General features: G+C 44.6%; 1 protein-coding gene and 1 long non-coding RNA gene across 18 annotated transcripts in view; one reads left to right on the top strand and one right to left on the bottom strand.

Moving 5' to 3' along the window:
* The window catches only part of ACSL5 (acyl-CoA synthetase long chain family member 5), a 63530-nt gene that overhangs the window by 10969 nt on the left and 24881 nt on the right, over positions 1–27680 (top strand). For 2 of the 17 annotated variants that reach the window (XM_005602230.4, XM_070220441.1), the window contains exons 2-4: positions 8274–8577; positions 25850–25906; positions 26086–26270. In XM_005602230.4, coding sequence (XP_005602287.1) covers positions 26115–26270 — 156 coding nt within the window. In that variant the 5' untranslated portion in view covers positions 8274–8577; positions 25850–25906; positions 26086–26114. Of the gene's footprint in view, positions 1–7313; positions 7453–7799; positions 8185–8273; positions 8578–10397; positions 11003–24178; positions 24323–24364; positions 24551–25472; positions 25612–25849; positions 25907–26085; positions 26271–27680 lie in introns of those variants that run through there. The other 15 variants (XM_070220417.1, XM_070220408.1, XM_070220414.1 and 12 more) reach the window with 15 other exon arrangements.
* LOC138915238 (uncharacterized) lies at positions 22107–27327 on the bottom strand. The gene is made up of 2 exons (XR_011420911.1): positions 27038–27327; positions 22107–25759 (listed from the first exon to the last, which is right to left on the bottom strand). It is a non-coding gene; the product is annotated as an uncharacterized lncRNA (long non-coding RNA).

The following is a 27680-nucleotide window of genomic DNA, read 5'->3' as shown; positions in this document are numbered from 1 at the left end:
ACCTCACGCTGGTCTGAGACTCACACTTCTAGGCACTTGGTATACCTCTATGGGCTCTAATTATTCTCTGCTGAGCTCAGCCCCTGCCAATTCTCCATTGCCCTCTGATGGGGAGAGAGACGGAGATGCTGTGATCCAGGTAGTGGTGATCAGTGTCCAGAAACCATTGCCGTAGTAACAGCCCTACCCAGTTTGTGCAAAGTGCTTCATTGGCTGGATTAGAAAAGTTTGAGGTGAAAACCAATTTAGGGGGGATTGTAGGGACTGTGGCTGCTGGAGGGGGGAAGCTGTTCTTCACTTTGCTTCTCAGGCCTCCTCCCTTCTAGGAAATTCTTGTGCCTACAAGTTACCATGGTGGTTGAGCTGGGAGGCCATGTTGTTTCATCCAACGATGCTTTGGAACAAAAGTCATCTGTGCTTGGCCAGCAGAGATGCAAAGCTTGGTTTCCTATGTTAGTGGGGCTAGTACCTTGATTCCTAGGTACGTTATCCCATCTCTGTTGCCTGAAAAGTCTGTTACAGAGGGAAGGTTCTTTCTGCCTGATTTATGGTTTCCTCAATGCCAACCAGCTTGGGCAATAAACCAGGTTTAGGGCCAGCTGTTCAGCATCCGAGATCAGATAAGATCAGCTGTATCCAGGGTGGTGGGGTTTTCATAAAACCCCTGGTATTTTTCTAGCTGTTCTTCTTCCCCTCCTGCTTTCACCCTGAATCCTTTCAATTTGTAAATCAGTGCTCTGATCATGTTTAGAAAAAAAGTGAAGGTTTGGAATGCGTGGGTTGGAATTTCTCCACAAGGTGAGAGGCAGGAAAGGTGTTAGGCCCACTTGGAACACAGTGAGGCTGTAAATGCCTGGAGGGAAAGACAAGGGGAGAGGAGCCCTCGCGCTTGCCTCACACACACTCACATCCACTCTTGCATCTCTTGGTGTGTTCTGGGAAAAAGCATCAACGTCAGGCTTCACCGAATAGATAAGACTGTAACTGAGCCTCTGTTTCGTTTTCTATGAAGTGAGGAAAGGGCAGGGAGCAGAAACCACTGGCCTCATCCGCATCCTGCCCTAAAGTCCTAGGACTCTGGTGGATTCATAACTAACCAAGTATCCCATGCTTGGTCGCGGCACCAAGTCTCTTTCCTGGTCTTGCTTACAGGTTCCTAAAGGGAACATTCCTGAAGGTCTAGCTCACCTTATACTGACCATCCCAGAAGTAAGAGCAAGTGAAAGTGGCTATTACCTGTCAGGATATAAACCTCAAACTTCCCTGCTGTGTTCTCAGCTTTTGCAAAGAGTTGTGACACAGGCACTGAATATGAAGCTCCGAGCGAGTAAATGTTTGAGGAGCCGTAGGAAAGTGGAGTAAAGGCTGAATTTGTATAAAGCTGGGAGATGCTGTTTCTTAGATCTGCACCAAAGCAAATTCCTCAGATCCAAAAGCCACTCCTTTAGGTGGTCATGCACACACTACTCCTAGAAGGCCGAGGATGGGGTACTGGCCTTGGCTTTCTGATGAGGACACTCTGCTCTTGTGCAAGGGGACGAGAATCCTCCTTCCTAGGAACTCTACCTGTGTCTTACGTACTTCAAACACCTGATCCGTAGCCGGTGCTGCTGAAATACACGCTTCCTCTGGCCTGTATGCTGCTCTTTCTCACTCCTGTTTCCACCAGGAATGAGTCTTTGATGCCTGAGCAGTTTCTTTTGACAATCTGGGGCTTCTAATCAATACTTTCAAGTTTTCTGCTGGCTACAAATATAATCTCAAGTTTAGCAGGTTGGTCTGGACTAAACGCCAGATTTCTGATCTGAATATTTATTTTGTGGTCTTTGATCCTGCTTCCCAGATTACTGCTCCCACCCCTCATAAAGCCTTAGCATGAAGAGTAAAAACTTTCAGAAGATACTGGAAAGGAGGGTCAGCTGCCTGCTCCAGGTTCTCAGTAATCAAAGATACTAAATGATTAACAGTGATGTAATCACTTCCCAAGCCACTTTGCAAAAAATTTTAAGTTTTCCAAGAATACCTTTCTTGTCACAGTGTCCCAAACACTGAGCAAATAAAGAACGTGACCTTGTCTTAACACAGCTTTCTGTCTTAAGTGATTATATACTTTCGACCCGTAAGAATGATATGCTTCTCCATCCAAGCCAATTGGAGACCTGTGTGACACTAGGCTTGTCACTGGGGCTGTTTCTCTTTGGGGTCTAGCCATCTAAAGCCAGGCAGGATGTTCTCTCTGACTCCTCCACCCTCTTCAGTTTCTTGTCTGTAGAGACCAGAACCCCTCCCACTTCCTGGCATTTCCGCTCTGCTCATGTTAAAGGCTCCCAAATAACTCCCTAGCCAGGCACTCAGAGTCTTTCTCCCATGCCGTGAGCCCAGAGAACCAAGGCTGCAAAGCAGAGGGTGATGTCCTTAACGTCTTGGCGAGGGGGGAGGTGTTGGCACTCCTCAAAAGTATTGCAGCTGCTATCTGAGTTTTCTCCCACCCCCTCCTGTAGGAGGCAGTGTAGCAGAGTGGTTGAGAGTGCAGGTTTGGAATGAGACTGAAGCTGGCTTGGGCATGTTAGGCACCGTCTGAACCTCAGTTTCCTCATTTGTAGTTACCCTGATGGGCTCATATGAGAATTAGGCAAACTAATAGATGTAGAGCGCACCGCATGGAGCCGAGCGTGGAACAACGGTCAGTGAATAGCAGCAGTTTTATAATAAGGGAATGTTACTTCAGTCAAGAAGATCTTAAACTCTGTTGGATGGATGCTATGGAAATGCAAAGGAGTAAAGCACTGCTGCTACAGAAACCAGAGGAAAAGGTAAAAGACATCACCGTCTTCAAGTTCACTCTGAGCAGTTGTAACATGCTTGCTGCTGCCATTGGGTAACACCAACTTTTGTTTTTATTCTATAAATGTTAAGGCAGAGGACGTTTGGTCTAGAGCAGCATTGTCCAAGAAAAATAGAGTGCGAGCCATGTATGTAATTTAAAAATTTCCAGCAGGGGCCGGCCCAGTGGAGCAGCAATTAAGTTCGCACATTCTGCTTCGGCTGCCTGGGGTTTGCCAGTTCAGATCCCGGGTGTGGACATGGCACTGCTTGGCAAGCCATGCTGTGGTAGGTGTCCCACATAGAAAGCAGAGGAAGATGGGCAAGGATGTTAGCTCAGGGCCAATCTTCCTCAGCAAAAGGACTGGCAGCAGATGTTAGCTCGGGGCTAACCTGCCTCAAAAAAGAAAAAAAAATTTCCAGCAGATGCATTTAAAAGAGTAAAAGGAACATGTAGGATTACTTACCCAGTATATCATAAATAATATCATTTCAACAAGCAATCATCATTGTAAAAATTGAGATTTTCTGTTATTTTCTTCATCCTGGATCTCCAGAATTTTGTTTGTGTTTTGTACTTAGACATCTCTCAATGCAGACTTGCCTCATTTCAAGTGCTCAGTAGCCACATGCGGTTACCGGCTACAGTATTGGACAGTGCAGGTCTAAATCTTCCCTCTGAGCAATGCTTCTAACCTGCTGGGATATAGTGATGTTTCCTGTGGGGATGTTGAAGGTTCTGGGAACTTAGAGCTGACACCTCTCTTGGGAACCTTTACACTTTCCATCTGATTCTTAAATGCTCTTAGGAAGCTCTTGCTGATAAAGGAGCAAGTTGCCTATTTCACTGTGTTCCAACCTTGTTGACGTCGTGACCCTGAGAATAATGGTATTTATATGAGACCCTGAAACCCCTGGATGAAGCTGTCCATTGAGCACACCCAGCCCACCAGTCGCCACAGTTCACAAGTTGGGAAGCTCAGATCTAAGTCTCAGGGCAATTTGGTCTCTGTGTGTTGTTTTTATGTGGCGGGGGCAGGGACAGCTTATCTGGATTTAGTGTAAGCTTTTTATTGCAATCTGTGCAAACACCATTCTTGTCAACTAAGTGCTCATGCTTGAGTAACACTTCCTTCCCACAACGAATGAGAAAGTGGCCTCAAGAGCCCAGGTGCCCAAGCCCAGTGACCCGAGGTGAGCAAAATGAGCTGCTGCAGACACTGAGGTGTGGGGTTAGCTTCCCACATGTGCGCTGTGAAGCCTCATGGTGCAGGGCTGACAGTGGGGCCCAGAATAGAGCTGTGGGCACTCATGGAACAGCAGACAAGGAAGCAGAAAGATCTGGAAGGATGCACAGCTGGAGTATGTGGTGCATTGTCCCCTCCCTTCAGTTGAGTGAAGGAAGGCTCTGTGCGGGAAATGCCCTCAGTGGCAGGAAGGATGTCCAGGCAGATGGGAAGCCCTTCTAAGGAGGAAAAAGGTAGCTGTTCTTCCACCCTTGGCATCAGGTCCATGGCTGGCATCGGGTCCTGCTTCCTCTAGAGCAAGAGTTCTTAATTTTCTTTGAGAAACCAATGAAAGTTTCCAAGCGCAATGCATATATAAACACACAAGATTGCAAGGGGTTCATGGAATCGATCCTACTCAATTATAGATATGTCTTGGGCTCTGGACTCGAGACTACCTGAGCTCAAAATCTGACTGGGCAAGTTATTTGGCCTCTCTTAGACTTTTTTTCTTCTGCAAAATGATAGTAACTTCATAGTGTTGCTGTGAGATTAAATGAGATGTTGCCAACAAAGCTCTTGCTGCAGTGCGGCCACATAGGAAGTACTCAATAATGTTCATATCATCTCAAAGGCCGTGAGAAAGGAGCCGGCATGAGAACCTAAGATTGCTACCCTGTAAGGTGTGCTTTGAGTGCCATTAGCCTTTTGAAACATCAGATAACCAAGGAAAGGGTAGGTATAGAATTCTGATCATTGGGATGGCCAATTATGGCACTCTTGTTAAGAGCTGAAGGAACTTCGCCCCTTCCTTTTCACATCTCAGTAGAAGGGTAAACTTCAAAGTCAGTTCTGCCATGTGGGAAGCTAAAGGTCGGTCCATCTCAGCTTTATTTTTGCCCTCTTTGTGCCATCAGAACCTCTGCCCTGCTGTATAGCTAACGCTAAGGAGGGACATCTTGCCTCTCACCTTTCTGATCCATTATAACTAAATTCACATGAAGAGATACAGTCTATAGCTTGAGGACTCTGCTTCTCTTTCTTGTTGGGTGATATTGTCTGACTTCTAAAGACTTGGATTAACAGTTAAAACAACCTGGGATCCTTCCTAAATAAGTATTCCCCATGCCTCACGTGTCCCAGCTACTCCAGACATCTTATTCTTCCCCTTTTCTTCTCATCTCCTTCATTCTTCTTTGCCCCCACCCAGAATGCTTACAATGAGCATTACTGAGTAGCTATTCCATAATCTGGAGCCAGTGAAATATTCTAAAGCAGAGGAGTCAGAGGTTTAAGATGAATCTTCTGGATTCTGAGGGCAAAAGTTTATTAAAAGGAGAAATTCCACTTTCCTCTAGAAGGAATTCTTTAGTTTTAGTGGTATCTGGAATCTGGAAACATCCCTCAAAGACCTTTATATAATATTTGGCACCCTGATTCATACCCCCAACCTGCTCTAAAGTCTGTTTTGCAACAAATCGTGCTCCCTAAAGAAGGTTTCCTTTCCAGGGACAAGATGCAAATCACCTGGCTTTGCAAAATAGCCTGAAATTATTTTAAAAAGTAATGCTTGGCCCCACCACCATCATCACCCTATGACCAAGCTATGGGATCTGGGGAAGGTAACGTACCTTCCCTAAGCTTCCATTTTCTTATCTGTACAAACCATAACTACCTGGTAGTTTTACTGTGAGGGCCAAATGAAGTCCTTGTCATGGAGCTTGGCTCCCAGCAGTCACTCACTAAAGGTTCAGATGTTGAAAGTGTTGTCCCCACTCATACCTCACAGGTTTGTTAGGAGATAGTCTGGAAGTATTTTAAAAATGGGAGAAGCTATACAAATGCAAGGTGGTGCTGTGTAAAGTCTGCCTGCTTATGAGGTCTGTCTTTCTCTGCTTTCAAAAACAGAGAAAACCTTGTTTCTGCTTCCAAAGAGCTGTCAAGCCCTATCATAATATCTCGGCTGTTTCCAGGCTGTGTTACAAAACTCTGAAATGGCCTCCAGGCTTCTAGAACTGTTGCGTATGCAAGTATGGTTCCTTTGGTTCTATGAAAGAGAAACGAGTATATTCAAATGGGCTAGAGCAGTGTGTGTGTGTTAGAACTGTGGCTGTTAGGTCAGACTCTTCACATCTCGGGCACCTCACCTATGAACGATCTAAAACAATGAATGTTTGCACTTTTTAGGGGCTATAAGATGCCCAAACCTGAAAGGAATTTTTTGTTGTTGTTGAATTCTAAATGCACATGGCTGTGAGAAGGGAGGGAGGAATGGAGGGTGTTGCAAAGACTTCTCTAAGACATATTTTTTTGAAGAGGGATGCTGTAGGACACTAAGTTTTGTCAAGAGAGGGTGTAGCCCCTTAGGGCACTGGAGACCAGGGTTCTGGACTGCCTTCTCCTGCTAAGTCGACACCTCACTGTAGCTAGCTTCTTCACCCTTTGCAGTCTCAGGTACCCTCAGAATAAAGTTAAGGTCATTGGATTAGGTGATGCCCCATACACACCCAGACTCATATCCACACGGGTTGTCTAGCTGTGATGCTACCAGCTTTGACTTACATTTATATAAAGGAGAAGTGGGCCAGTGAGTGGAAATACCTCTTGCTGTTGCAAAGTACTACTCTGGGACCTGGGCTGTCTGTTGGTCTAGAGTAACACCTCTCCGCTAGAGCACATAATAATAAGTTCCACTCTGTGTCAAACTCTCCTCCCAATTGCAAGGTCACCATCGCCAAGACTACCCAAAACGGTCATTTTGGGCACTTCAGTCATTGGGTCCATTGAAAGCAGGGGGGCTGCTTGGAGCAGTGCTGCTTCTAATGTGTTCCTAGTGTGGTTCCCAGACCAGCAGCATCCACTGCTCTGGAATTATGAGAAATTCAGATTCTCAGGCCCCAACCCAGGACTACTGAGTCAGAAACTCTGGCACTGGCCTGGCAACCTGTGTTGTAACAAGCTCTCCAGAGGGTTGTGTTGCTCACTAAAGGTTGGGAACCACTGGATTGGAGTATCTTGCCCTCTGGCAAGCGTGGCATCAAAAGGTGTTCAGTGGGTTGCTGCTTAACCCACCTAAGCCCAATCAAGTGAGAGTCAGGCTCCCAGTTCTCATTGAACTGGATCTTCTTAAGCCACTTCTTGGAAGCCCTTTTCTTTCAGATACTCTGGCAAAACTAGGGCTCTGTGGCAAGAGGTGACTTTAAAGAGTTAACGTATCTAAGACTTGTGTGAGAATCTGACCTAATAAGACCTTTCTGTTAATAGGGTAGCCATTCCTTCATGCACAAGTCAGCAGGAAGTGGTATTGCTTCTGATTTTGATATTGGCCACCTGACCAAACACAGTAAGAAGAAACCTAATGCAGCATTTCCACGAATTTCTTCAGGCCTGATACACAGAAAGAGTTAAGTGTCTAAGGTCTGCTGGTAGTTAAATGAACACTTATATCAACAAAGCAGCACCATATAGGGTCAAAGCCACTGCAGTGGTTGTCTGTGATGGTCTTGCCTTGATGACTAACTGGTTGTGTGATTCTGGGTGATTTCTTTTCTCTGAGAAGGTTTCAATAGTCTCACCTGTAAAACGGAAATTGAAAATCATCTCAAGAGCCTCTTTCATTTACACTCATCATTTTTGTTTAGTAATGATGCCTTGCAGTCTTAAAGATTTTGGAATCGAGAATGGTGACTAGTGGCTTCAAAATGGAAAGAGAGAACACAATTGGCTGAGCAGTGATACGGAAGTGACCCTGCTTCTTCAAGGGCCTCGCTGAGCCATGGGTGGTGCAGACCGTATCCATGATTCCGCATTCTAAATACAACTCAGTGAGGCTTGTCCCTCAGGCTAGACTCGAGAGTGATTTGCTTTATTTGGTTGTCTTGGAGACATTCTAATTCTAGAAGGGTCACCGGCCCTTTCTAGAAGAAGACTGATCTCTAAACGCAGACCTCTGCTTATCTGAATCTTAAAGTTATAGCTTGAGCTGTTAGAGTGGCTTCTCACTTTTCTCTCACCCTAAACTCATGGAGCACTTTTGTCCTCTTGTTATGTAGAGCTTCCTGTTCCTATCACGATCTCAAGGATTCTGCCCCCAAAGCGGTGGAAAGCCCTGTCTACTCCCTTCCCTTCCCCTGAGGTATGGGCTGTAGAAAAGGTTTTGCTTGTTAAACGTTAGCTTTCTGAGCTGAGCACTGTCTTCTTTTTTTTTTTTTTTCTTCCTCTTAGACCTATTGCATAACGACCTCTTGTTTTAACCTTTCACCAAATTCTACACTTCTCACTGTCAGAGGTTACCAGAAGTGTTTGAACAAGTAACTTCTACCTTTGAACTTCTCTTGCAAGAGGTTCAGAGTTTCCAGGGGAGCTCACTGGCCACTCTCAGTGCAGGACGCGTTGGCTTCAGGTGTGGCCCCATCACAGGAGCTGTGGAAAGGGTAGAGGAGCCAAACCTACATATGGAGCTAAACCAGAACAGCCAGGTGTGAGGGGTGCATTTCCTGGCCCCAGGAAGTGAGAGTATTCTTACAAGGTAAGTTCTGATCATGCTATTTGCTCTATAGTTTATATATCTATGGGATCGTGGGGATTGGAGTGGTTTGGCGAGAAGAAGGTGGGACGTGTATCTATATTCAGGCTAAGCCTCTTTTACAACATGATATTACATTTGGTTGAGCAGAAATCTCAGCTAACTTGTGGGAATCAAATTAAAAGTCAATTGGAAAGGAGGTAGAAACATCGAAGCTATCTGAATGCTGGCAGGAGATAGACTTGGAAAAGAACGTAGTTAATTTCACTAAATGCGACTAAAACAGACTTAAAAGCTTTAAGGATTATAGGCAAAACCAGAACATGGGTCTCCTTCATCTTCCATTCAGAAATTTCTGTATCAATATGGTTAGAAAGGCTATTCATTAGGCAGCAATTCTCATTTGGAAGGGAGAAGGGAGAGGGAATCCTTAGCAGACATTCTAGTAGGTACTGGAGTCTCCTAGTGGGTATGTGACAGTGTGTTAATCCATTGGCTCGCCACTTTCTGTAAGATTGATGGTGGTGTTCCCACTCTGTAGCTGAATAATGTGTCTCTGGCCTATGCTACACAGCCAGGAGGTGGTGTGGCTAGAATTTGATTCCTGATCAGTCTGTCACTACAACCTGCTGCATAATACAGAATTCTTGTGTGTTGCCAAAATCTTCCATTATTCCCTCAAATCTTGGGAGTGTCACTCAAGCACATAGGATTGAAAAGGAATGCAACTCTCCTAGAACTTTAGAATGGTCCAGACCCTTCTGAACTTGAGCATTCAAGCCTGGGGGAAACCAATAAAAAGAGAAAGCTCATCTTCTGGCCCTGAGCTCTTCACCCAGTTGGTGAAAGAAGACAGCACCGGGGAAGAGTCCAGCAGCATTATAGAGGCTGACACTTGACACCCATTCTGCCATCTTCTGCTCTCTGATGGAGGCAGCTGCCCCTTGGGGAGATGACCTCTTGAAACTAAGCAAAGCCAAGTTTTCCTCCAGCCATGAGATGACCCAGAAGATGGAATGGCAGGGGCCACCCTCATCTTCCCTTACTTCGTCTTTCTCCCATGTCTAAAATAGGCACCTGTGAAGTCAAGGGATCAGCTCCTGTTCCCTGAGACTGTGGCACAGCTCACCATGGCTTTTTCAGTTGGAGGCTTTTAGGACTTTCTGTAGAGAGAACGAATCCTGATCCAGTTCTAGTAAAGGGCTGGGCTCATGCTGAACTTACCAGGAGCCTTCTTGAAAGGATCAAGGCTGGAGAGGTGTTGCTTAATTCCAGGGTGTGTCTGTAAGCTGGTCATGGGGGCAGGGAATCTTGTTATTTTTGCCTCCAAATCTGAGAACGGAAGCTCCTGTGCCCTTCTGTGGCCACAACCTTAGGAGAATCCAGTGAGGCAACTTTAGGTCCTCACACCATGTAGACCCATCCCCAAGATCCTTTCAGGGGGTCTGCATATTCCAGACAATCTTTATAATCATACTAAGAAGTTATTTGCCTTTTCCACTATCACTGTCTCACACATATACAGCGGAGTTTTCTAGAAGCTACAAGACATGGCATCAGTCTGACAGCTAATGGCATATGTACTTGTGTATTCCTGGGATTTAAAAATTCCCCAGTTTTAATTTGGAAGGTGAGGGAGGCGGCAGAACACATTTTAATTTAAGTGTTGAGGTATGAAAAGGATGAGCCAACACGTCAAAGCAAAAGAATCAGGCCTCTTGTCCCTGCTCCTCTTGTTCCTGACTTGCTTGTTCTGTCGGCTTTATCAGAACTGCTTCGGGGACTGAGGCAGGTACAGCTGGGGACTGGAGAGAGGGTGACATGATACCGGGCTGGCAAGCCATGCTGGGCTGGGCTGCCCCCGGGTGCCCCCGAGGTCTCAGGAGGCCCGTGAGGGCTGAGGTGCCCTCTGGCTGGACCTCCCCGTCCTGGGAATCCAGCGGGGAGTGGCCCGGCCTCTGTGACACTAGTGATCTGAGGGGGACACCTCAAGTCCTTTTTGTTTGGTTTTGATCTGGGTTTAGTCAGGCAAAGGAGGAAAGGGCGAACGGTGTGGATACAGGCTGGCTTTTGTTTCAGCCCGTAGGGACTGGAGTTAAAGGCTTTGAAAACAAGCCAGGGTAGCTCTGGCCGCTTTCTCCTCCTGGTCAGAACACTTCCACTTTCAGTTGTGAAAGAAAAACCAGGAAGTGAAGTTCCGAGCACGTTAGAAAGCCCGGCTATGGCCTGACTCGGGACAGCTCAGGCAGGGCAGAACTGGGGACACTCTGAGCTGTGGCCGTCTGTCTGCATGGATGCTCTGGAGCCCCTCTAGCCCTGGAGGAGCTAAGGGTGAAGGAAGAGGGACAGGCGCTCATGTGCCAGGAAGAACTCAGAGCCAGGAAGCCCCCGTCGCTGGAAGCACCAAGGCATGCGGCCCCCTCATAGGGTAAGAAGACCATTTGGAGGCAGGGTATTTAGCAAGGGGTCTTATAAGCACGGGGCAGAGGCCAAGGGGGCTTCCTGACCCACAGGTTCAGCACATCTCCAGCTTGCTCTGTGTGCCCCAAGCACGTGTCGGCACTTGCTCTCTCCCAGGTCTCTCAGGGACACCCTTATTAGGAGAGGCGAGGGGAAGGAGGAAGGGGGAGCATGGACGGGATTTTCTTTCTTCTGCCTCTTTTGGGGGAGGTGAACCACAAGGAGACCTCTTTTTGTGGGCCTGAGCATCTGCCATGGCTCCCCTCTGGTGGCTGGAGGTTGCCCTCAGTTTTCATGGTGGACTTTGGCTCCTTCCTGTGATACGAGCTGACGGATGAGTGACTGGTGAATGGTTTCTGAATGAAGTTGGATCTGTTTTAAGGGGTAGGGCCGCAGGCTGAATCTAAGATGAACTTCAAGGAGTGAACCTCGGGCAGGGACTCCGCGCTTGGGGCTTACTGGGGATATCATCCATTTTGGTGGTTTGAAAAGTAGGGTTGACTCTTCAGCTCCAGCTTGTAGGTGATTGGTATTCTCTGACAGAAGCAGAGTCTTAGACATAATAAAATTTAAATAATTAAATAAAATTTTAAAATCAAATAAAAGATTAAAATCTTTAAAATAAGTTAAACTAAATTTAATTTAAAAAATAAAAGTTTGGTTTAGTAAAAAAAAAAAAAAAAATAGAATAATTGGTTTTTCTTGATCCCTCCCTCTGTATTCCAGCATGGGAGTTCCCATGTGGTGGTCCCCTCCAGTTGACAAGGATTTGAGATGAACACAGAATAGTCTTGGAAGAGGGATGGTGTAAAATCCTGTAGGCATCATTTGTGTGCTTGGCACCAGAAAAAGAACCAAAACCTAAGTGAAACAAAAGTCACGAATACTTGTGTAATATCGGTCAGTAAAAAAAGTCAGATAATAAGCTAAGGAAAGTAGATGGTATGTAATAAGAAGCAAACAATAGGGACTCTGGCAAAATGCAAGGCAGGTGCACCCCAGATAAACACATTCCAGTTTAATTTTTTTTTTTTTCTCGGACATTATCCAGACCAAACAGAATGTTTCAGCCAGGCATTCGGCTTGGTCCTGATCTAAAACAGTCTTCTCTCCCAGGATGGGTTCCACCTCCTTGCGGGCAAAGGTACCTACAATAATATCAGTGTACCATTGAATGCCTAAGTGCTAAACATCCAGTGTGGGCCACAGACCGTACAGGGAGGCCGGGGGTGAGAGAAGGAGAGAGCGTCAGGGAATGAACGGAGAGAGGGAAGATGAAGCCAGTTAAGTACCAGCTTATAGAAGGTACTCTTAAATTTCATTAAGACAATCTTAGGAGGTGGATGGTTTCATTATATTATAATTGAGAGCGTAGGCTCAGAGAGGTAAAGCAACTTTCCCAAGATCACAAGGCAGTCAATTGTCAAACCGGGATTGAAGCTGCAGTCAGGGTGAGGCTCAAAACCATGCTCCATCCACTAGTTTGTAGTGTTAGCGTTTCTTCGGATTTCCCAGAAAATTTTATTTGTAAAAAGATTTTCATGTATGGTGACCTGGGCAGATATTGAATTCACATATTTATTGGATATTCTTCAGGCTGACATTTTTCTAGAACTGCAGATATCACAGCTACCACTCATTGACTATTTTCTAGGGGCCAGCGCTGTGCTTACTGTTTTATGGGGCTTTTATCTGTTGATTTTCAAAACAGTCCTCTGAGGTAGGTACTTTGTTTCAGAGATGGGGAAACCAAGGCTTAGAAATAAAGAAACTGGACATGCTATGAAGAGATGGAAGCTAGAATTTGAACTCTGGCTCATTTAGTTCCAAAGGCAAACTGGGCCTCAATTTCCAACCAGTCTAGTTAGTGCATGGGCCCAAGAATTAGAAACTGAGAGAAATTTCTCTTTTGAAAATCCTTCCATTTCACATTCATACAGACAGAAAGCAGATCAGCAGTTGCCAGGGACTGAGACCATAGAGGAATGGGGAGTAACCGCTTAATGGGTACACGGCTTCCTTTGGGGGGTGATGAAAGTATTTTGGAACTAGATGGAGGTGGTAGTTGCACAGCATTGAGAATGTGCTAAATGCCACTGAATTGTTCACTTTAAAATGATAAATTTTATGTTATATAAATTGCACCTCATAAAAAAATCCTTCCACCTAGAGGCAGGTGAATTCTCAAACCAGGATTTGGCAATTTTTTAGAAACCAGGCAATGGCGTTTCTGCTCTTGTCCCATATGCCACGCTAGCAGATGCACTGATCCTCTTTTGGAGTGCAGCCTGAGGTGACTCTCTTGCCTGGCAGCACCCTGCAGGGTGACATGTCCCCAGCAGCACTGAGTTGAGCCATGATTGCTCTGGCCAGACTCTGCTGTAAACGCTTCTATGTCTGTTTCTCCCCTATGTGGTGAATGTCCTGAGGTCAGAAACGTACTCTCTCGCTTGCTCTTCCCCCTGGCAGAGGGCCTGATATTTCCCAGGCTCTTAATTCATGTTGGTTGAATAAATAGATGAGTTGTGGAGTTTGGAAGGTCAGGCAACCCTTGTACTGCTGAGGCCAAGCCATGGTATCAGCCCTCTGTCTGGGAGCTGGTAGGAGATCTCTGGGTCTCCATGGGTAATTCTACTCCAAGCATTGTGAGGTTGTGAGCGGCTTGTGGATGGATGCAGGGGTGGGATAGGGTCTCAGGAGGTGGCTAGGTCTGAGCTCAGAGGTGGACCATGCCCTCTCCAACCAGAAATCCTCTGTTTAAATAGAAACGAGGAGTTGTTAAGACCTTTGCATATAAATTGAAGGGCAATTATATATGAAGACCATGATCACCTCGTCTCTTTCGGGATGTCTCAGAAGAGAACATCTGATATGGACAAGGAGTTAGAAACTGAGGGAAGTGGAAAAGGGAAAAGGGAGCTAGTCTTTACTGAGGATTTATCGTGTCCTCGACGGTGTGCCCACAGTACCCCTTTTGAGTAGGGATTGTCACCTGCCCCTTCTGTGTGCAGTTGAGGGAAACTGATGCTCAGTGACATTAAGTAACTGTGCCCAGGGTCACATATCTTGTTAGTCTGGTATCTGGAAAGGCGATGACTTTGGAGTTTTGCACCCTCCCCCCCCCCCCACCGGAAATGAGACTCTTGGCAATAAAGCTTGTTGTTTGCACTTTGCATCTGGTGATCCCTGACCACCGGCCAGGCCAGGTAGTGTGTGGGCTGATTTTGCAGAAAGCCCAGGCAGGGAGGCCTCTCACAACATCTTGCATCACCCTGTCTTAATCCTGACATGGGTGACAGGGACCTAGCCCTTTGTCCAGCCTAACTTTCCACAGGCTCTCTTATCAAATCCAGCGGACTTGTTCACCTGACCTCAGTTCTCTCATGATTCACGTGGTCAGCAACAGACTTGGGAAGCCTTCGGGGGTGTTTACTGAGACAAGGTCTTCCTCAGGGTAGGACTGCTGGACTGTGATTTGTTGGAAGCACAGTGGTAGGGTCAACCTGAGATCAAGTGGGATGCGTCATTGCCTGTCACCAGCCTATGCTGAGTTAACAACTATCCTGTGCTATCTTCACAGACTGAGTTAGAGGCTTTTGGTATTTGACTTCATGAAGGCTTTCCTATTCAATGCCACTCAGTTCAGCTGGCTGAGGCCTGGCATCCCAAAGCTCTCCGGTGTTTGTGCAAATGACTCCAGTGGCATAGTGTATACACCAAGCCCAAGACACTGTCTTGTTCAGCCTTCTTGGAGGCTTTTTCTTTTTTTCTCTTTCAGCTAAAGATGGATCCTCTACCTCCATCAAAAATACCTCTTCACCATTTCCCTTCCCCAAATGTCATGCTTGTCCCACTTTAGTGCCTTTAGCCATACTCTACCTCTTACCCAACATCTAGGTATTCCCCTTACTCCCTTCCAATTAGGTTTATCCGACCTAATGCAGTGACTGGTCTCTCCAAGGAAAAAGTGGATGGAGAGACAGACAACAGTTGAAAAAGATGGTTTGGCGACAGTGACCCTGGTTGGAGTCATAGTTGGGGTCTTAACAGCCATCAGCTTCATTGGTGGAGTCAGCATCCTTGACTGACCCTGGAAGTTAGACTCTTGGCAATAAAACCGGGGGATCAAGGACCACACATCCTTGAAGGGCTAGTGCTCCATCCAGCTACCCTCATCTACTTCAGTCTACACTAACTTCTCCCTTCTTCAAATTCACTGGCTTATCCCACACACTGAATCCTTCTCTAAGTGTTTTTAGTGTTCGATAGACACACGAGTCCTCAGAGGGCAGGAGCTGTGTCTTCTAAGTGTTTGTCCCTCTGCACATGGCACAGCGCTGGGCACACAATCGGTCCAAGATCTTTGTTTGCCTTATTAAAAGTAAATTTAAAATGCAGAGGGTAAACGTAGCTCTTGCACCACGCATACTTCTCCAGTCCACCAGACGCTCCCAAAGCTGGGATACATCCCAGAAAGCGCTTGCTTACTGCCTGGGAAATTGGCTTTATGCCCTGTTACACTATGAACTCTAAGTGTGCTTTTCCCAAGCTGAACACACTGCCTGACACATAGTAGGTGCTCAAATATTGAAATGCTTGCAGAATAAGGAAACTCAACGTCAGTCAGGTCAGGCTGCTTAACATTGCCTTTGCCATGGTGTGAAGGCCCTGGCTGTGGCATTTCTGAGGAGAGCTCAGCTGCCTCTGTCTCCCTGTGTGTATAGGAGCATAGCATATCATTGTGGGGTAGAATTCTGCAACCTTTTCCTTCAACAGACTCCCCACCCTAGCTGCCTTTCTCTGAACTTGTGCCAGTGGTGGGCAAAGGGGGAAGATGGCTCAGTGGCACTTAGTGTGTTCTCACTGAATTTCAAGCACTGTGCTGTGTGCAGTAGAGTCTGAAGGCTAAGACAGCCTCTGCCAGGGAGTGCCCACGTGGTCCGCTGGGTCACAGGAAGCCTCCCTGAGACTTGAACTTGAGGAAAGAGCTGAGCTGACTCCACTTCTCACAACACTCCTGAGCTCTGGTTCCTGTAGCTTTTCCTGTGTGATTCAGAAGCAAAGACATTACCAGCGGATACCCGTGAAACCCTACCGATTGGTTTATGGTGTGTTTGCTTGCAGGCCAGGGAATCTGCCCCAAGCCTAGCCCTCGCCCTCTGTCTGCCAGCTGCCTTACAAATTGGAACTGTTGGATGCGGCCTAGCGATTGGCTAGGAAAAGCAAGATGTGGGCGCTTCATATCACTTCCCTGTTTTAATCATTTAAACACTCACAGACTCTTTCCATGCTGTGGAAATGCCTCTCAGCCTGCCTCTGCAGTTTTAATAGGGATTCCCGTTGATAATGTCGCCTCCCTGCTCTGCCCTGCATGGAGACGATAAAGAGGCACTTTTCTGTCTGCCTGGGGACATCCCCTGGTGTGTGCGCTTCAGGGCACCCTGAGTGCCAGGTCCCCAGATGAGGAGAGCAACCTGTGCCTGGTGACATGGCCCTGCTTGGTGGAGAAGGCTAATGTGAGGCAGTGGCCTGAGCACCTGGATGCTGGTGAGTGGCTAGGAAGTTATCTATAGGTTCATAGGTCAGGATCTTATGCCATCCTCTCTTTTTAGCTCCTTGCAGTAAATGTTAAAAGGCACACTTTCAGGGCCCTTTGGCCCTGTGACTCAACCTTCACCTTTGGTCTGGTTTCTTACCCACTAAAGAAATGAATGAAAAACCTTTCCACCCCCAGAGCTGCTGTCTGGACTGGCTTACTCAATGGCTGAGAAGCACTGTATACAACACGAGCACTGGGAAAAGGTTGCATGTCGAATGGAGCTTAGGTGGTGGGAGGGCTGCACTTTTAGAAACGGAGCTGAGCCTGTATTGTCAGGTGTATTCACACGAAATGCTGCCAACCAAGGGGGTGGAACTTGCTAAGTCAGCTGCCTGAGTTGGAGATGGGATAATTTGCAGTTACTCATTTTACGGTTGGTTGGTTGGTTTTTAAAAAGCATGCATATTTCAGATTAAATGACATATGCTCTCAAGTGGCACCTTCCCAATGAGACCTACTCTACCTCCCTAATTAAAACTCACCCCCAGCTGTCCCCTTGATCCCCTTTCTCTACTCTTTTTTTTTTTCTTTTGAGAAAGATTGTCCGAGAGCTAACATCCATTGCCAATATTCCTCTTTTTGTTGAGGAAGAGAGACCCTGAGCTATCATCTGTGCCCATCCTGCTCCACTTTGCACGTGGGATGCCACCACAGCATGGCTTGATGAGCAGTGTGTGGGTCCGTGCCCGGGATCCAAACCTGTGAACCCCAGGCCGCCGAAGCTGGGCACATCAACTTAACCACTTCGCCAACGGGCCAGCCCCCTACTCTATTTTTTTATTCCATAGTAGTATCTAATCTAGCTATTGTTCAGGCTTGTTGTCAAACTTCCCAATAAAATACAACCCTTCAAGAGCAGGGATTTCACGGTTATATACCCAGGCCCTGGAATGATGCCCCATATACAGTTAAGCCCTTAAATATCTTTTGGCTGAAGGATTGAACACATGAAACTATCTGGAAAATCTGTTCATGATTTCTCTCTTCCATCTGTCTTTTCCTCTGAGGATTATCTTTTCAGAAACGCAAAAGCATGCACCTTGTCCAAGTGGATTTTTTCTTTCTACTTGATAATATATCATCAAGCTCTTTCCACATCAGTACATACAGATCTGCTTTATTCCTTTTAATACGGTCAAGAGTTCCATGCTGTGGAAGTGCTATAATTTATTGGGTTGCTCTCCTATCAAAGAAGGCTTTCCTGGTCTCTGGCATTATAAACAATCCTATAGATTTAATGATGATGAACATAAAAGCTAGAACCTGAGCCTCTGGGCCAGACATTGTTCTAAGCACTTTATAGGTACGTTAACTCCTTAAATCACGGTGACAGCCTTATGAGGGAGATTATTGTCATTTTGCAGATGAGAAACCACACAAAGGTTCTCTACCCCAGGTCAAAAAGATGACCACCAAATAGGATTTGAGCTCAAGTCATCTGACTCGGAGCCCACATTCTTAACTGGAAACTTACACAGCCATTTGTGATGCACTTTGTTGAGCTGATGTCTTTCTATAGGATAAATTACTAGTAGAGTCATTAGGTCAAAGGGCACACATTTTAAATTGTGATAGAGGGCAATGGGCACATCTCTAAGTAGGCTGTACCAATTTTACTTTTCCACGATTAACAGTGCATTGTGCACTGTTTCATGATTGCTAATCTAATGGGTGGGGGAAAGTCACGTCATTCAAATTTGTATTTATAAAAACTATAAGCAAAGTTAAAGTCTCCCTGGTTTTAAGTAACCCATTTGTGAACTTTCTGGTCATGCCCTCTGACCTTTGTTTTATTGGGTCGTGTTTTATTTTCCATTGACTTCTAAGCATTCCTTATTGAAGAAATGAGCTCTTTGCCCATCTGGAGTATTTGATACTCTTCCCAGTTTATCTTTGATTTTTGTCTCTGGTATCTTTTCAGCAGGGCAAATATTTTTCAAAATTTTATGTAATCAAATTTGCCAACATTTTCATTTATAGCTTCTAGATTTTTGTGTCTGGTTTGAGTCTTCCCCATGCCAAGATCATAAAATGTTTCTCTCAGACTTTTTATCCACAAATACTCTTAGGGTTTTCAATGTTTTATAGTTAAGTCTTTGATCCATCTCTAAAGTATTTTTGTTGTAGGAGTAACACAGTAATCAGCTTTATGTATTCTCTCTGGATGGCTAGCCAGTTGTTTTAATACATTTATTGTAAGTGAAAAAAATCCAACTTGATCTGAAGTGCAATTTAGTATATAATAATAGCATCCACTAGGAGTATTTCAGGATTACTTCATTATGTAGATTTGTCTTTTCATGACCGATAGAAAACTTCTATAGCTCCAGAATAAGCAAATTTGGTAATGTTACCTCTCTGCCACCCACCCAATTCCTGTTATTTTTCAAAAATTTTCTGGCTATTTTTATAAGTTTTACTTTTCTGGGTGAACTTTAGAATTAAATTTTTAGGGGGCCGGCCCAGTGGCGCAGTGGTTAAGTTTGTACATTTTGCTTCTTGGCGGCCCGGGGTTCGCCGGTTTGGATCCCGGGTGCGGACATGGCACCACTTGGCAAAAAGCCATGCTGTGGTAGGCGTCCCACGTATAAAGTAGAGGAAGATGGGCATGGATGTTAGCTCAGGGCCAGTCTTCCTCAGCAAAAAGAGGAGGATTGGCAGCAGTTAGCTCAGGGCTAATCTTCCTCAAAAAAAAAGAGTTAACTTTTTAGTTCCCCAAAAAATCCTGTTGGTCTTTATTAAGGTACACATACATTTAGGGAAATAGATCTTCTTGACTATTTCAGGTGTGTCTTTCCATTTTTCAAGCCTTCTTATGTCCCTCAGATCTAAACTTTTAAATATAAGTTTTACACATTTGTTCTGATGTACGCTATTGTGAATGGCATATTTTCATTATTTTCAGATTACTTATCTGCATGAAATATAGGAAAGCTATTGACTTTCTGGCTACCAATTTGGTAACGGGTCCCCTCACCGAATTCTCTCGTGGTTTCTAATTGCCTTTTATTTCTTTAGAGGGTTTTTAGAATTCCCCTCTCAGCTATTTTTTTTTAATTGGGAAATATAACAGCAAATTTTTATCTCAGATATAACTGAATGTTGGCCCTTTCGATCTTTGAGTCACTGAAAATAGCATGGGTAGCTGAGATTCACGCTCCTTGGGAACCAATGCTTTTCCATAAAGGGCTTTTCTCTGGCTAAGTTTTGTGAGACAGGATTGTTGTCTCAAATTATTTTATCTTTTATTTCTTAGCAGAGGAAAACTACATTTGATGCAGAAGAGTAAACTGGTATAAAAAAAGGTGAAAATCCCTTAGCTCCAGGGCTCTGAGAATGTCGGGTGAAGGATCTTGCAACAGAACACATATCTGGTTCACCTTCATTGCACAGTAAGGAAAAGGCTATTGATCCTTCCAGGCATGCTCATGAAGCTATTGGTTTGTAATGTCCTATTGACCTTTTTGCCATTACTTTGGAATTTGTCTAGAAATATTGACCATGAAGTTAAGGACTGAGATGGAGGCCTCCTAAGTTGGAGGTGGAAGGAATTTTGGGGAAATAACAATGGAGGCTGAGTTATCAACTTAAAACCCAACCAAGAGAGCAAAACTTTCGTATACGGTTTCCTAAATAACACACAGGCCCCTTTGGAGTCATTATGAGTTGTAAAGACTTGTGACGTAGTCTCTAGGAGAGAGTCAGTATTTCAGTATGGAAGAATGTGTTAACTAACTGGGTGTAGGAACTTGAGGACTCTGGTCTCCCTTTTAATGAGTTTTCTATTACCACAGAATAAGCCTATACATGCAAGAGAACAGAGACACCAGTAAAATCCAAATGAGTATGGCACTTTCTGGAAGGTAGTTTTTTTTGGGAAAAGCTTGTAATTGCAATTTATATCTCATTCTTGCATACAAAATAATTAGTTCTTTAGGCTTAAAAGCAAACATAATTTATTTTACTGTCCTTTGAGTTCCAGAAAACCAGAGTAACAGAATTATTTATTTCTAGACTAGACTTTCTGCCTGCTTCCTACTGTAGATGACTTCATTTGATAAGATTCATCTTGTAGATTCTTCCAAGCCTGGAATTGTCCACTGATCCTGAGTGGTCCTTGATATGTGCTAGAAATACATCCTTTTCATCACCCACTATCGCTAACCCAGTACCTTGCCAAAATATTGATTTGGGAGTGTCCATCTCAAGATTGGCCAGAGGGACTTTTGATGATCTAAGTTTTGGGAGTTTGGGGGTGGGGGAGTTTTACTAAAGGAAAAATGGGTTAACTGAGAGTATTTAGAACACACAGTTTGGGATCAGAAAACTGGTCATTGATTCAACAACCACTTATTGAAAGTTGACTATGTGCCAGACATGGTGCAGGCATTGGAGGCCCAGTAGCGAGCAAAATGAAAATCCTTGTTCCAATTAGAACATCAGTTCAGTAGAGTCAATTGATGATAAGAGTTCAGGACTACTTCAGATAGTGAACGGTGTCATGGGGGAGAGAAAGCAAGGTCCGTGATAGTGATTGGGGTAGGAAAGACAAAATTAAACAGGGTGATCAGAGAGAGTGAGCCTCTGAGGAAGCGACATTTGAATTGAGACCTGACCTCAGGCGGTCAGGGTTTCAGCTGTGGAGAGCAGTGTTTAAGGCAAAGGGAAGAGCAAATATAGAGGCTCTGAGGTGGCAATGGACTTCTGATTGAAAAGCAGAATACATTTAGGAAAAATAAAATCTTTTAAAGGAAAGGGACTATCAAAAGAAAGATCATTTATAGGCTATAGGGATAGCCTGAAAGATTCATCACAATAAATACGGTTGACCCAGAACTTGAATGTTAGACAAGAAGGGCCATGTAGGGACTTTATTCAAAGAAAATGAGACTTTAATGAAGAAATGCTGGCCCAAATCCACAAAAGAACAAAACCCAAAGCTGAATATGGGGTGGTCATAACCTAGACACCAAGGCTGATCCTGGAGCTTGCAGGCAGGTGTGAGGCAGATGGCATCCTTCAGCTAGCTTAGGAATTCAACACATTAGGATCCAGGAGATGAGTGACTTTGACTATGGCCGTCCATAGCCCAGAGGAAAGGAGGGCCCTGGAGTGAATGAAGGGGAAGAGCTGAGGACAAATGAACATCCTGGGGGATGGGGTTGCGGCGTGTCACTATCACCATGTTGGAAGGCGGAGGAAGCTTTCCACTCGGTGCCATCCTCATGTGTCCTGTAGCCTGCTCAGCCATCTGCAGATGACTTGGAACAGGAACTTCCAGATGCAGCATAACACAGCTCTCTTTCCTCTTTTCTTTACCACTATTGTACTTCTCCCTACCCCATTCTTTCCCAACTAAGAGTGACGTAAAGGAAAGAAGAAATGCCATCCCACCAATGCTTGCAGGGGGTTCTGTGGAGTGACTGAACCAGAATTGTAATTTGAGTGACACAGGGCACATGACAAGAGAGACGGTGGCTTTTTCGCATTTATTTGAGCACATCTGGAAATGTTAACAGATTCTAAAGGTTAGAATGGTAACCAGAGTTCCTGGTCCAGTAAAATGGTGGAAGCCTAAGGCCCTCAGTTTCTCCCATTTAAATAGTGAGAGAGTTGATATGGTCGCAAATCCTCTCTAGCACTAGCATCATGAAGTTAAAAATGTGTGTGTTTTGCACATTAAAAAAAGGCACTATCAAGGTAGTGAAGAGAAAACCTACAGAATGGGAGAAAATAGTTGCAAGTCATATATCTGATAAGGGTCTATATTCAGAATATATAGAGAACTCTTGCAACTCAACAACAAAAAGAAAAAAAAATTTTTAATGGACAAAGGATATTGGAATAGACATTTAGCCATGGAATAGACAAATGGCCAACAAGCACATGAAAAGATGCTGAACATCATTAGTCACTAGGGAAATGCAAATCAAAACCACAATGAGATGCCATTTCATACCTATTAGGATGGCCATCATCAAAAAACCCAGAAAATAGCAAGTGTTGGTGAGGATGTAAAGGAATTAGAACGCTCTATGTTGCTGGTTGCGACGTAAAATGGTACAGCCAATATGGAAAACAGTCTGGTTGCTCTTCAAAAAGTTAAATTTAAAATTGCTATGTGACCCAGTAATTCTACTCTAAGATATTTACCCTGAAGAACTGAAAATATGTATTCAAACAAAACTTGTATGTCAATGTTCATAGCACTACTCACCATGGCCAAAAGGTGGAAACAACGCATTTCTAGTAACTGGTGAATGGATCAACAAAATGTTGTCTATCCATACAATGGGATATTATTCAGCCATAAGAAGGAATGAAGTACTGATCCATGCTGAAACATGAATAACCCTTGAAAATATTATACTGAGTGAGAGAAGTCAGACATAAAAGTCACATATTAAATGTTTCCATTTATATGAAATATTCAGAATTGGTAAATTCATAGAAACAGCAAGTAGATTGGTGGTTGCCAAGGGCTGGTGGAGGAGGCCATAGGAAGTGACTGCTTAACAGGTACATAGATTCGTTTTGGGGGTGATGAAAATGTTTTGGAGCTAATTAGAGGTGATGGTTGCAAAACGTTGTGAATGTACTAAATGCCGCTGAATTGTGCATTTTAAAATGGTCAATTCTATGTTACGTGAATTTTACCTTGATTTAAAAAAATGTGGGGAGGCAGGGAGGAGCCATCTGAAATTCTGTGTATATCCTATTTGGATTGGATAGCTGGTCAGCACTAACAAAGTGAGGAAGCTCTTTCAGTAGATATATCCTTCAATGTCTTCTGCAAATAAAACCCCTTGCCAGTGTAAGCAAGGTATTTTCATTCTCATGAAACTGTCGTCTAGGCATTTGTAAATATCTCCCTTGTTTGTAATGAAGTGGTCAGTCTCATCCCATTTGTGGGTGATGTAACTAAAGTATGTTTAAAAGCAGTGCTTAAGAATTGACAGACCATGGTCCAGATTAAACCAGATGTGTTTTTGTTTATCCCATACCAGATTCTTAGTATTTGAGCCAATAGTTAAAATAGGGGTTCCATAAAAATCCAATGTTCCAGCTTTTCTAGGCAGAAAAAAAATCTGACAGTCTGGTGACCCAGGGCTTACATTACTGCGTGGTAACAATCAGCCAGGGTTGACACTACATGCCACCTTTAGACTGGTCATGGGTTCTCTCTCTCTCTCTCCCCGTGTTCCATCCCAGGCTATTTGCCCTCCCTTACCCCCATCCCATACTGCCACATCTGAACATAAATTTCACCTTTAGACCCTCTTTTGAAGACACTGTTTTCAAAGTCTCCCATTAAAATGTAAATCTGCCACCTGTAAAAGAGGACAAAAGTCCTCAGTTCAACAATTTGTTCCCACAGCTGAGAAGGGAGATAGAGGTAAGAATCACTTAATTTGAGGGTGGGATTAGGGCAGAGCAAAGACACTCCCAGATGAGTGGCAGTGTCCCAGGCTGAGGGGAGGGGTTGGTGGCAGGCAGGATGGGCAAGCACAAAGCAGATTTCTCCTTCCTTTGGCACCGCTACCCACTCTTATCCATTTTGCCACTTTCCCTGGGGCGGCCTCCCTTCTCAGCGTGGGTTGGTGTGGCTGGCCTTAGAATGACGTCCTGCATGGCTGGCTCTTGAACATGTCTTGCCTCCTGGAGCGCCACTTCACTATACCAGTCCAGGTAAGGCTGGATGCTAAAAGCCCCAGCTCTCAGAATCCTGGCAGTGGTAACAATAGCACCTGTTGTTAGGTAACCTAGCAGCTGCACCGCCTCGCTTTTGTTTTTGTTTTGTCCTCTTTTTCTTCCCCAACGTGATGTGGAAGAAACCAAAAAGCTGGGGACAGTCATCCCGGTCTCTGGAGGTTCAGGTTTCCTCTATAAAATGGAAAGAGATTACTCTAAATTCAGGTAATAACCAATCAGGGAGCAGAAAAATGATGAGTGACTCAGGGGTTCTTGTGACTGTTCCTGCTCCCACACCGAACTCCTGGTCTTTATAGCCTTTGTTAGAGTGCAGCGAAGTGTTTCCCGTCATGAAGAAAACCCAGATGCCAGCTCATGGCAGCTGCCTCAAAGCTCTAAGGACAACTGTGATCTTGATCTGATAAAGCTTTTTATTGGGCTTGCTTTGCCCTCTTGATTTTGAGTGGGAATGGTTAGCCTCTTCTCTGAGATCGTGTTCTGTAGTACACTGAAGTAAACTTTGAAGAATGTGAATTCTGAACTTCTTTTGTGGTTACCTGTAAGATGCCAGACAAATTCAGTCTCCTTGAACCCTGTGGCTAAAACTCTAAGGAAAAAAATCAGTTGTGGTTTTGTACATTTCAATGGGGAAGCAGCAAAGGGAAATAGTGCGTGACCTCAGGCAAGTTCCTTTACCCGTGGGAGCTTCTATTTTCTCATCTGTAAAATGCTACTTCCGGTCGCTGGTTGGATGAAATTAGCCGATCCATGCAAACAGCCCCGCCCAGTGCCTGGCATTCAGTCAGTGCTCATGTATTTGCTGCTGTTATTATCCTAATCAAGTCTGAAAGCTATGAGACAAGAGTTAGAAGAGAGGGCTTCAGCAAGAATAAGTTGCTAGGAACTGCCCAAATGTTCGTCCCTCCTATTAGAGCAGTTTGAAGCTGCACTTGGCTGGAAACTACAGGAAAAGCTGTGTTGGGGGAAGGCTTTGTTGCTTTCGGTTCCTTGAGATCTCTTCCTGGCCTAAATCTCCAACGCTCACTTGCTACCTTATGTCGGGTGCATTCTCCAGCACCCCTTCTGTGTACGCGGCTAATGCTGCCTCCGGTAAAAATGGTTCCTCCAGTCTTCCTGGAGGAGAGGACACTGCAGGTTGTGACCCTGTTGATCTCTGAGATCCTCCTGATACTTCAAAAAAGAAAGCAAGGTGTATCTGGCCAGCAGGAAATGCCCTTCACGCAGAAGGCTTGATTTCTGACATCTGTAGCGTCGCCTCTCCAGAGGTCCCTTTTTCTGTTTGGTTTCTGCGTAAGAGGGAAATCCAGCCGGAAGAGTCCTTCCTGACCCGCGGTCCGCCTGGGCGGGGGAAGCTGTCTGGAACACTCTCCTCTGACGACCAGCTTATGTTGGACCAGAAGGGCTTGTTTTAGGCTTTATGGGACAAAAATAAAAGAGCAGTCGTTTTTCAAAATTATCTGGGAAATGATTAACTTCTTTCCTTTGATCCTTTCCGCCTTGTAGGAGGGCAGTCAAGCAGCAGGGTGGAGAACACATTCTATTACTTTCAACATTGCTAAGGTAAACAGTGGGAGAAATCGGCTACTGGAGGGATCAAATTCTGGCTATTTGGAGAGTTAGAAGCTGTGTGTGTGTGTGTGTGTGTGTGTGTGTGTGTGTCCTTCTGTAAACATAGAACTGCTGAGTAAAAAACTACAACCATTTCCTCTAACTTTTTCTTTCCTTCTTTTTTTTTTAAGGCCTGAATTTCCTACCACTATTCACAAAGATGCTTTTTATCTTTAACTTCTTGTTTTCCCCACTTTCAACCCCGGCACTGATCTGCATCCTGACCTTTGGAGCCGCCATCTTCCTGTGGCTGATCTACAGACCTCAGTCAGTCTTGCCTCTGGTTGATCTCAACAACCAGTCAGTGGGAATTGAGGTAACTTACCAATCACCTTTTTAGTTTGTCAACCTTGATCGAACACAAACTATAATTCAAGACCTTGAGATAACTCATGAAGGGGATTGGGTAGCGTGGGAAAGTAAGCCTTTGGGTTAGCAATCAACAAAAAGTCTACAAGTTTAAACTTCTATTAATAGCACATTTCCTTTGTAATAAAAATGAAACCACGGCTAAGTTTTATGATGCCAGTAATCTAGAATGGGCGAACTACAGCCGACAGGCAAAACCCACCTTTTTTGTGTGTTACTAGCAAACTAAGAATGGTTTTTACATTTTTAAAGAAATATGTAAAAAAATAAAACTAAAAAGAGGGACAGATCGTATGTGTTCCACAAAGCCTAAAATATTACCATCGGGCCCTTTACAGGAAAGGTTTGCCAACCCATTATCTAGATGATAGAGTCCTGCCTTTGGGGTAGGAGAACATTTTCATTGAGATGCCCAATGTCTGAGAATGGTAAAGAAGTGATCGAGTTAAATTCCAGCTTTGAGATAACATTCATTCTTAAAACTGGCAGAAGTTGAACTGGGCTTTTCCCCACAATTCCCCATCTTTCAGCAAATCACACAGTTTCCTGTATCTCTGAGAAAAGGGGAACCTCCAAGAATGTTCTCTTCATCATTTTTCATCTTCAACCCTTTTCAGAGAAAAAAGCATTCCTGTTCCTTCATAAAGTTAAGCCCTTCTGATCTTTTTAAAAACTTCTTTCCTCTACATGGGGCTCTTACCCCAAGTTACTTACCTCCACTCTCCACCACATTCCCAATTATTTTGTTATATTTACGTGTTCTTCGTTGGCTTCCTCCTAGCCTGCTGAGCCTGCTGCTTCAGGGCCCCTTCTCCTTTCAATCCTTTTTCTACCAGAGTTCTTTAAGATTAGTCTGCTTGTTGATTTCCTCTTCTGAGTTCAACCCACTGAGATCTGACCTTTACCACTACTATCTCCCCAAACTTCTCTGGGTTATTCATAATCTAACTTCTAAACTTAATGATTTCTCCTTCAGCCTTCCTCTCAACTGACTTGAGACTTCCTCTTTCTTAAAACTCCTCCTTTTGCCTTTCATAATTTCCTTCAATGAGATCTCTTCCTGATTCCGAGGCAGTTTTTCTTTGTCACTTAGATTCTTTGCTCTCCTCATCCTAGCGTTTCAGTCTCACCGTCTCTTGATTCCTCTAAAGCAGGGGTGGGCAAACATGTTCTGTAAAGGCCGGACAGTGAATGGTTCAGGCTTTGCAGGCCATATAGGCTCTGGGGCAACCACTCCTCTCTGCTGTTGTAGTGTGAAAGCACCAGACAATATGTAAATGAATGCACATGGCTGTGTTCCAATAAAACTTTTATTTATAAAAGAAGGTAACAGGCTGTATTTGGCCCCAGATCATAG

The sequence above is a fragment of the Equus caballus genome, chromosome 1, assembly GCF_041296265.1.
Source record: "Equus caballus isolate H_3958 breed thoroughbred chromosome 1, TB-T2T, whole genome shotgun sequence".
In the NCBI taxonomy this organism is placed as follows: Eukaryota; Metazoa; Chordata; class Mammalia; order Perissodactyla; family Equidae; genus Equus; species Equus caballus.
The sequence above is the reverse complement of the archived record's forward strand: the minus strand, read 5'-3'. Positions and strand labels throughout refer to the sequence as shown.